The sequence below is a fragment of the Carassius gibelio genome, chromosome B6 (genome assembly GCF_023724105.1).
Source record: "Carassius gibelio isolate Cgi1373 ecotype wild population from Czech Republic chromosome B6, carGib1.2-hapl.c, whole genome shotgun sequence".
In the NCBI taxonomy this organism is placed as follows: Eukaryota; Metazoa; Chordata; class Actinopteri; order Cypriniformes; family Cyprinidae; genus Carassius; species Carassius gibelio.
This window is the reverse complement of record NC_068401.1, coordinates 2,853,002-2,862,422: the sequence shown is the minus strand read 5'-3', so window position 1 is coordinate 2,862,422 and position 9,421 is coordinate 2,853,002. Positions and strand designations below refer to the sequence as shown.

The following is a 9,421-nucleotide window of genomic DNA, read 5'->3' as shown; positions in this document are numbered from 1 at the left end:
CTGGTCTGTGTCACATTTTAATTTGTAAACTACATTTACAAAATCACTGTATTATGCATGCATGCAAAAAAGGACATACTAAAGCATATTAGTCTAAAAACGAATGTATTCTAACATATATACTTCATCATAATGTTTTGTAAACATTTACAATCATGCTTGCAATTCTCTGAAAATGCATACAATGCTTTTAGATTTCAATTATATCTCCTTTCACTACACCGATTATGATTCATTAACATTAAAGCTGCGGTAGGGAACTTTTGACGCTCTAGCGGTTAATAAACAGAACTGCTTGCGTCTTGCGGAAGAACATTGTAGCCGGATCTACTTCTCTCTGTTTATGTCTATGAAGAATCACAAAGGTACTGGGTTACTCCGCCGCGGTACCCCCGAAGCAATCTAAAATAGTCCGAATATAAACACTTATTATAGGTGCACCCTAGTGATTCAGGACAAGCTAAAAACACGGTTTGGAAAATGGATTCATGGTGTACTCGCCTATTATATATTATAAACGAATGCTCTGATTGGTTGTTTCTTACCAGGAGCGGATGAATTTCTGCAAATGGCAATAGGACCACTGGGAGGAGCTAGAGGAGCTTGATTTTTTTTCACAGATTATCTGTCTCATATTCTACTGTCAGGACATAATGACAGGTTTAACAAATATGTAAAAAATACATTTTTACAAAAGTTACCTACTGCAGCTTTAAGATAATACAATCATAAATGACAGCTATACACATCACGGCACTTTCATTATGATGACATGCATTTAATAAACACTGAAAAGAGTAATCCATTTCAAATGGCAAGTTATTTATTAGTCACTTTAACATCAACTTCAGTGATTCATATTTCAGTCAGATGCCTGTTATTATTCTTTGTAGTGCTTCAAAAAAAGATGAATACATGAAAGCATATTATTTATGATTACATTATCAGTGTGGTAGACGTTGCTGGTGTCTTCATGAAGCTGCTTTATTTACGTAGTCCTCTCTTACTCTTCGGGCCTTTGGAACTTAAAGAAAAAAAAACATTTTAAATAAAAGTTAATTATGCAAGTGATCAGTGTGGCATCATATGGTTGCCTTTTTGTTTTTGGAGCGACCTGTGATGTATTTTGGGGTCATGAAGAATACAACCGTTTTTGTTGCTGGATTTAAAAAGCTTCTTCAATGGCTTCAGCCTCAGTCTTTTTAGATCTGTTAATACTGTTTATTTTTAAGAATATGTGACCCTGGAGCACAAAAGCAGTCTTAAGTCGCTGGGTATACTTGTAGCAATAGCCAAAAAAAAATATATATATATATATTGTATGGTTCAAAATAGATTTTTTTATTTATGCCAATATCATTAGGATATTAAGTATAGATATTAAGTATTTTTGATTAGTAATATGCATTGCTAAAAGCTTCATTTGGACAACTTTAAAGGCGATTTTCTCAGTTTCTAGTATTTATTTATTTTTTGCACCCTCAGATTCCAGATTTTCAAATAGTTGTATCTCTGCCAAATATTGTCCTATCATAACATGTTAAGACTGGTTTTGTGGTTCAGGGTAACATATAGCATGACCCAAAATACCCACCCTTACAGTAGGTGTTAACAAAATCCATCTTCCTTTATTTAGCTGCCTCAGATTTGACTTATTTTGTACAGGTGGATTTCCAGCATGTGTTGTCTTGATCTGTGGCAGTAGCGAGGTCAGACCAGATCAAATCTCCCATTCTTCTAGTCCAGGAGCCCCGGGTCTGTCTGATCCCCTGTAACTTCATCCTTAACCCCCAAACAGCTGCCGGATCTGTCTTTATTCTGTGTGCCCATCATAACAGATTCATTAAGTGCACTGGAGAGCCTGGGAATGTGGATCCCCTCAGGGAAACGCTTTCGATTAATCATCTTGGAACAGAATCTGAAGTTTCATACCTATAGTTAACTACAGAAATCCTCTGTTAGACACCACTTATTCCCACAGATGAGCCCGATGGAACATCCCAGCTGTATTTCGGCTCAGTTCAGTACCGGTCGGTCGCATTAACAGAAACAGCTCGGCAAGTCCAAACAGATTTGGCATGAGTCAGACAGAAGTCATGAGTTTGGCGTGAGATACTTCACCTATCCGACAAACACTGGGTTTGACTACAGGGATTTGTTAAGTTCGTTGAATGATGGGTTTGAAATAGCAGCTGTTTGTTATATTATGATGGTTGTGGTCTTGTATTAAACTACCTGACTTCCAGAAGGCTCGAGCTCATGACCACATTCTTAAAAAAAAGTGCCATGTTTAGTAGATATATTTTGCAACTAAATTAGTCCCATATACGTTGTAAAAAGTAAAAATGTGCATTAAATTAAATGATTTCTGTTGCATTAACTTAACTATTTAAATCAGTCTACTTTGATTAATTCCTTATTATTTTCCTGAATATTAAATTATTTTATTGCATTTACTTGATATCGTCAGATTGATTCTTATATATATGAATCAATTTGATGATATTAAGTATATAGATATGATATAATAACAGTAATCTATATCAATATATCTTGTTTTATATCAATATATTTTTGTTACCTCACCAACATTTTTTAGTGTATATTTTTATATTTTGCAAAAAAACCTAATAATATTGTTGCATCAGCCGAATTGCATCAAATTGGTTCAGTAATTTAAAGTTATACTTCTTTCTTAAATTAAACTAGTTATTTTGGATTAGATTACAAAACTTTTTTTACGGTGTATATTTTTATATATTGCATATAATATATAGGAAATTATTATATAAAAACATGATAATACCATGTTATTGGACACTAGTATGATGGTCTTTTTGAAGTCCATCATAGATTAAATAAATATTTAGACTCAAAGTACACCTTTTAACTTAGAACTATATATTTTAAGTTTACAAAAAATTGTGTGTGTGTGTGTGTGTGTGTGCATAAAAATATATTAAATATCAACATGATAATGCAATGTTTTTGAAAACTAGCATGATGGCATCACTATAATATTCTTTAAAGTATCTTAAAGTGCCTTTAAAGACCATATGGTATACAAACTTGATCATGATATATTTGATGCTATGCTAGATTAGCCTATAGCGGCATTACATGTCTTAGCTTGGTCTTCACCCAGGTCTGTCACACACTGAGGTTAATACTTTGTTATTTCAGGACTATTGCTCATCACTGTTCATATCTGAGCTGAAGGTAACATGTTTTATTGTATAACCGTTGTTTGATATTTAACACCTATAGGGGCTATGCAGGTTTTTAGCTGTTCACGCAGCTGAACGGGGTCACATCTGTTTTCTCTTTTCCCAAATGTAAAGACAATATCACACTGAATTCAATTTGAGCTGCCTTCATACATATCTGATTTTTTACAACATGACTCCAACTTTAATGTTTAATTGACATTCATGATGGCATGATTGATAACTGCTGGCGTGAATCAAAAATAATTAGTGAATTGTGAGGTATTGTACAAACTGTATGTTTACAATATAAATCCACATATACACTTTCGTGCAAAACATTTTAAAAGAAATTAAAACTATTATTCAACAAGGATGCATTCAATTGATCAAAAGTGACAATAAAAATGTTTGTAGTGTTATGAAAGATTTCTATTTTAAATAAATGCTGATGTTTTGAACTTGCTATTCATCAAAGAATCCTGAAAAAAATGTTCCACAAAAATATTTAGCAGCAGAACTGTGTTCAACATTAATAATCAGAAATGTTCATTAGCAGCAAATCAGTATATTAGAATGATTTCTGAAGGATCATGTGACACTGAAGACTGGAGGAATGATGCTGAAAATACAGCTTTGTATCATGGGAATAAATTCTATTTTAAAATATAAAAAAGAGATTTTAAATCGCAATAATATTTCACAATATTACGGTTTTTACTATATTTTTTAAACAACTAGATTTAGCCTTGGTGAGAAAACTTTACAACATTAAAATCCCAAACTTTTTGCTGTTGTATATTTCGTCTAATTTCACATAGGCAAAAATATGATGATTATTGTCTAAAATGTGGGCCAAAAGATCATGTGAACAACCTCACAAAAATAAAAGAGAAAATCTAAATTCTGGCACTTTGGTTAGTTGTATGAACTTACATGCTGTATGCTTACTTTTTCTGATGGTCACTGACACGATTCCTAAGGACGGTGATCTATGAGACAAAAAAAATATCACACACATGAATCTGTCTCGGTGAATCATCACCGTAAAAGCTTTGCTTCCTTCTCATGTCAATCAAACAGTGTTTCCGGGAACCGGCCCAAATGATTGTTCTGCCAAGTCTGTGCTGGGTGTGACTGCTTGTGTGTGTAATTGATAGTTGTACCGTACTGTACATCCCATAAACTCATCCTCTCCTAATATTACGACTCCTCTAACATCATGTCAGGCTTTGTGGATGTGAAACCTCACCTGGTATTTCTGGCACATGTATCTGTATTGCAGCTCAAACTTCTCGGCTTGAAGTTGGCACATCCACTTCCAGAGTTCGTTAGCGGTTTCTCTGCATAAAAGCACATGAGGAACATGACTAACCAGTCCATGAGTGTGAAGCAACAGTCTGTGGCTTCATGCCACAATGCATGTAATGCTACTTCACTATAGTTAATGTATGTGCTGTCATGTTTTAACAACTCCCTCACCTCAGTTTATCGGCACTCAGGTTTTCGATGTTCAGTTCCTTACGGCGTTCACTAAGAATCGTTTTTTTCTTCTCCCTCTCTGTTTGCTTCTTAGGCCGACCCCTCTTGTCTGTCTGTCAATCAAAACAAAACAAAACAGAAAATAAGCATGTAGTGACAGTGCACCGTGACCTTTGACCTCTGAGCTCATTACTCTTTGCATGTATCCGGTGTACTGGAAGCTCGCGAGAACCTTCTTCTTCTTCGCGTCATCATCAGCCTTCCTCTTGGCCTCTTCCTCCTCTTTTCGTGCCTTTTCCTCCTGAAAAATATATTAATTAATGGGGTCATGATATGAGAAATTAAATTTGCCTTGATTTTTATGCCATATTTCACAGCTTAAAACTTCCTCCTCATTATAAACAAAGCATTTGTTTAATCAAGCTCTGAAAAATGACTTGTTTGGATCTGAGGCGCATGATGACATCACAGGGGCACAAACATTTGCATAAACTCCGCCTCCAGAGCAAGGAATCGACGAATAGTCTTCTTCTCACCATAGGCCAATGCAATGACGTCAGCCAATCATAACAGTGGACGATCACTGAGGAGCCTTAAAGGACACGCCCCTTAAAACAGGTCGTTTTAGACAGGGGGTCAGAATGAGGGTTTAAAAATTATCATTTTTCCATGTTTTTTTTTTTCAGTGCAAAAAAATTAATAAAGTAAACCTCAAGAAATATATATATAAAAAATACTTTTTAAAAAATCCATGTCACGACCCCTTTAAAAATCATATAAAAACGGTATCTGTGAAATGTCTGGTGTCATTTTCTTCCAGTAATTTTAGCATAACCAGACCATTATGCTACTTGATATTGCAAAGTGGTATTAGTTATCATATTATATTAATTTATCATCGTAATCATAAACAGAACGGTTTGTAGTGCAAACAGTTTTCCTGTCGATTGCACTTTCATTAATCATCTAACATTAGTAAACGTTTTTTTAACCTGTAACAGCTAATGATTTGGAAGCCGGAAGTCTCGCACATTCAAAGAAAATAGCTCATCTCCATGTTGTAAAATAAAAGGTGAACAACATCGATGTGATGTCTACTTTAAGGAACTTACGGCTAGTTTGTTTTGCCGCTCTTTTTCGCGCTCTGTGTGGACCCGGTGCTGCTCCGCTCGTTCTGCCCTCCGGTTCTCCTGATGGTCAACATAGACAACACGTACATTTACCAAACTTTGAAGATGCACTTATCATATTTAGCACATATGAAAGCTTTCAAACATATTTAGAGGCACTTACAATATCAGTTGGAATAGAAGATTTGTAATGCTTTTGAAAGAAGTCTCTTTTGCTCACCAAAGCTGCATTTTTTGATCAAAAAGTCAGTGAAAACAGTAATGTTGTGAGCTGTTTTCACTTGAATTCATTGTAAAATGTTACTTACTCCTGTGATTAAATTAATTATGCTGCTCAAGAATTTTTTTTATTGATATATTGTCAGTGATGACAACAGTTGTGCTGCTTCATATATTTTTGTGGAAACCATGTTACACTTTATTTTTCAGGATTTTTTGGTGAATAGAAAGTTCAAAACAACAGCACTTATCTGAAAGAGAAAGCTTCTGTAACATTATAAATGCTTTACTGTCACTCTTGATCAGTTAAATAGATCCTTGATTAACAAAAGTACTTTTTTCTTTTCTTTTTTAAATCATACCAATCCCAAAGTTTTTAATGGTCATGTATCACAGTTTCCATTCGGATCTATAGAGATAATTTCAGTCACATCTTATCAAATACACTCGTTTTCAGAAGACTCAGATGTAGTTTGATTTTGTTTACCAACAAAACCTAGTAAATCAATAGCATTTTGTCAGCAGGGTGATTTAAAAAAAAGGGTTCACCTGTTTTTACCATAGTTGCTGTGGTGAGGGTTTATTTATTTATACTGTAATGTGTGACAATAGTTATGAAGAAATTAATTACATTTTTATAAAAAACAAAAAGTCTTACAATCCTTTGGCTGAGGTTGATCAGCTCTTCTTCTTCTTTCTTTCTGCTCTCAAAGTGAGCCTCGATGAGCGTCTGTAGCTCCGTCAGGTCTTTCTCCATACGTTTGCGGTGAATGTCCTGAGGATACGGTGTTCAAGGTAATTATATTATAGTGGTAATGTACAGTACAGTAGAAACTACTCGCAGCACATGTTTTATGACTGTGCAGGTCATAAAACACTGTTTAGTTTAGTAGCAGATAATTCAGAGTGATTTATTGGCATGACAGGTATTAACATATATCTGTATCGCAAAAGCATTTGCAGAGCGTTGTTGCTGACATGCACAACACGGCAAAGCAAACTTGCAGTAGTAAACAAATGAATGCAATGTAAACAAATGAAAGACCTGTATGCTACAATAATTAAATGAAGTATGATGCACCATAAAATAAAATAAAATACTCACATCAAAATCAACTTTCTCTCCATCAGGTATTTTGGGAGGCACCAAAGCTGGCACAAAGGGTCTAATAATCAACAACAATGCTTTAGTATTTTTTTTTTCATGCTTACATTTGGAAATGCATTGTTATACATTATACATAAGCTATTTCATTTATAAAAACTTTTTGCACACATTTGAAAGTTTTACTTACTTATGTTTTGGTTTTGTTTCTCCTGCATCGTCCAGTTGGCAGGAGAGTAAAGAAAAATTACAAATGTATTATTTAATTGCGGATGATTTTACTGTTGTTTCTTTTAAAGGGGGTCAAAGGTCATCAGGGCTCAGTTTCTAGGGTGAAACCAGTTTTGAGTGAGTCTGATGTTATCACTTTACCTTCTTCCCCAGGTTCCTCAGCAGCATCTACATGAGAAAAGACAGCTATGACAGCAATGTAAAGATCCACAATAGATACAGAAGCCTTGAAGGCATGTTTGTTATCAGAAACGAAAAGGTATTTTGTCTAAAAAAAAAAGGTCACCATTGTTTTCAGAGTATTTCATCTTAAGAAATCTGGAAGTGTTCGAAGCTTCTTAAACATAATGGATGTGTTCCATTGAGCTGACAATAGCTGACATTGTTCTAAACTTCATCCCAAATTTGTCACCTTTCAGTGACTTTGTGAACGTATAATTATTGGGTGTTGTTGATCGGATTATAATCACTTGCTGAATAAACCTTTATTTTATTACCTGTATGATGTGGATTGGGTGTTTGCTTCCCGCTGGCCTCTACAAGCCCTAAAACATAACACATAAATAGGAGGATTTACCTGGAAACACATAATGATCCGCTTGAAGTCTTGCCCTGTGTTTCATTATACACTAACTGTATATGCTACTGCATTACTTAGTTATTAACCCTGAGTGATTATAATTCTGAAGAACTAATATATTAAAATAAAAATGGTGTAGGAGTTACTTTGAATCAATTTTGACTAAGAAATTGGTAGTAAATTTCACAAATAATTACAAAGAAATGGCAAATAACACACTGAATTAAAGTAGAAAGAACCTAGCTAAATAACTGTTGTTTAAAATTATAAATATTTTACTTTTGGAAATATTAACAGGCATTATCCATTTTAGAAAACACACAAATTAAGCTAAGAGGGTTTTATTTTCAGTCCCTATAGCAAAAGAAACTAAGAAATTATATGATGCATGAAAAAATTGCCTAGTTATGGCTTAAAAATTGAACATTATTTTCATTCTTTTAAATTAATAAATTAATCATTAATTTGTTCATCCAAATATAATTTACCCTTTTTTATTTCGGGAAATGCAATTGACAAACTTTTTGAAATTTACCCAACAACATCATCTGTTCTATTCAGAGTCAATAATGGCAAACATTTTTCATCACAAAAAAATAAATTAATAAATAAAATGAAAAAAAAAGGATATAATTGTGACTTTCTGAATTTTTGTCTCTTCTGTATCAGAATTGTAAGATATAAACTTGTAATCTTTATAATTCTTATTATTATTATTATTATTAGTATTACTCCAATGCAGAAACAAAAAAAGCAAACAAACAAACAAATAAATAAAAAAATAGGTACAAATTTATATATAAAAAAGAAAATTGGGAATTGTAAGAATTGTGAGATATAAATTCAGAGTTGTGAGGGAAAAAATTTAATTGGTTTTATATAAAAAAAATTCAGTAAAAAAGGACTTATGCAATAAAAAGTAACAATTAACTTTTTACAAATTTTCATGCATGGCATAAAAAAAGCTTGCAAAAAAATCTCATTCATTATTAGCTGTGACTTTAGCAATAGCATTAGAACAAGCTCCTCAAGCACCTCCTCATCCCACAACTCCTCAGAGCAAAGCAGACTCAGACAGCGTGAGAACATAATCATGCATATGCTTGCAAATGAGCAATGCATGCATGCACAATACACAGACTCTCAAACACACACTTATCTGAATGAGGACATATGTTGCTTTTATTAAAATTGTTATTGTTTTTGTTTTGTTTTTGTTTTTTTTTACTTTTTTTAAAGAAAAATATATTTCTTCTATAGACAATAAACCATTTTGTTCATTTTAGGATAGATTTAGCTCACTACTAGAGATAGTTTTGTCACCAAAACAACTCCAAAATGCACACATACTTCAGCCTCATTTAACTCTTTGAATGCATATAAGGCGCTTGAGAGTAGATGAAGCAAATCAGGCCTCATTTAAACAATAAATTCTAAGAATCGTGAATGATGTCATGTAGGGCTGTTA

At 33.5% G+C, this 9,421-nt stretch overlaps 1 protein-coding gene across 1 annotated transcript; it reads right to left on the bottom strand.

The window, feature by feature from the left end:
• Positions 1 to 61: 61 nt before the first annotated feature.
• tnnt2b (troponin T type 2b (cardiac)) lies at positions 62 to 8,001 on the bottom strand. Its single transcript, XM_052559531.1, has 11 exons — positions 7,871 to 8,001; positions 7,515 to 7,541; positions 7,333 to 7,354; positions 7,143 to 7,203; positions 6,696 to 6,812; positions 5,801 to 5,878; positions 4,882 to 4,989; positions 4,689 to 4,801; positions 4,459 to 4,549; positions 4,158 to 4,198; positions 62 to 1,024 (listed from the first exon to the last, which is right to left on the bottom strand). Exons 1-11 carry the CDS (start codon positions 7,932 to 7,934, stop codon positions 985 to 987), a joined length of 762 nt encoding a protein of 253 aa, XP_052415491.1. The 5' UTR covers positions 7,935 to 8,001; the 3' UTR covers positions 62 to 984.
• Between the last annotated feature and the right edge of the window lie 1,420 nt (positions 8,002 to 9,421).

Coding starts and splice junctions, on each gene's coding strand:
- tnnt2b (XM_052559531.1), bottom strand. CDS start 7,934: ATGTGTTATGTTTTAGGGCTTGTAGAGGCCAGCGGGAAGCAAACACCC. Junction 6,813..7,142: donor GAGAGAAAGTTGATTTTGAT/GTGAGTATTTTA, acceptor CCGTATCCTCAG/GACATTCACCGCAAACGTAT. Junction 5,879..6,695: donor TCAACCTCAGCCAAAGGATT/GTAAGACTTTTT, acceptor GTTGACCATCAG/GAGAACCGGAGGGCAGAACG.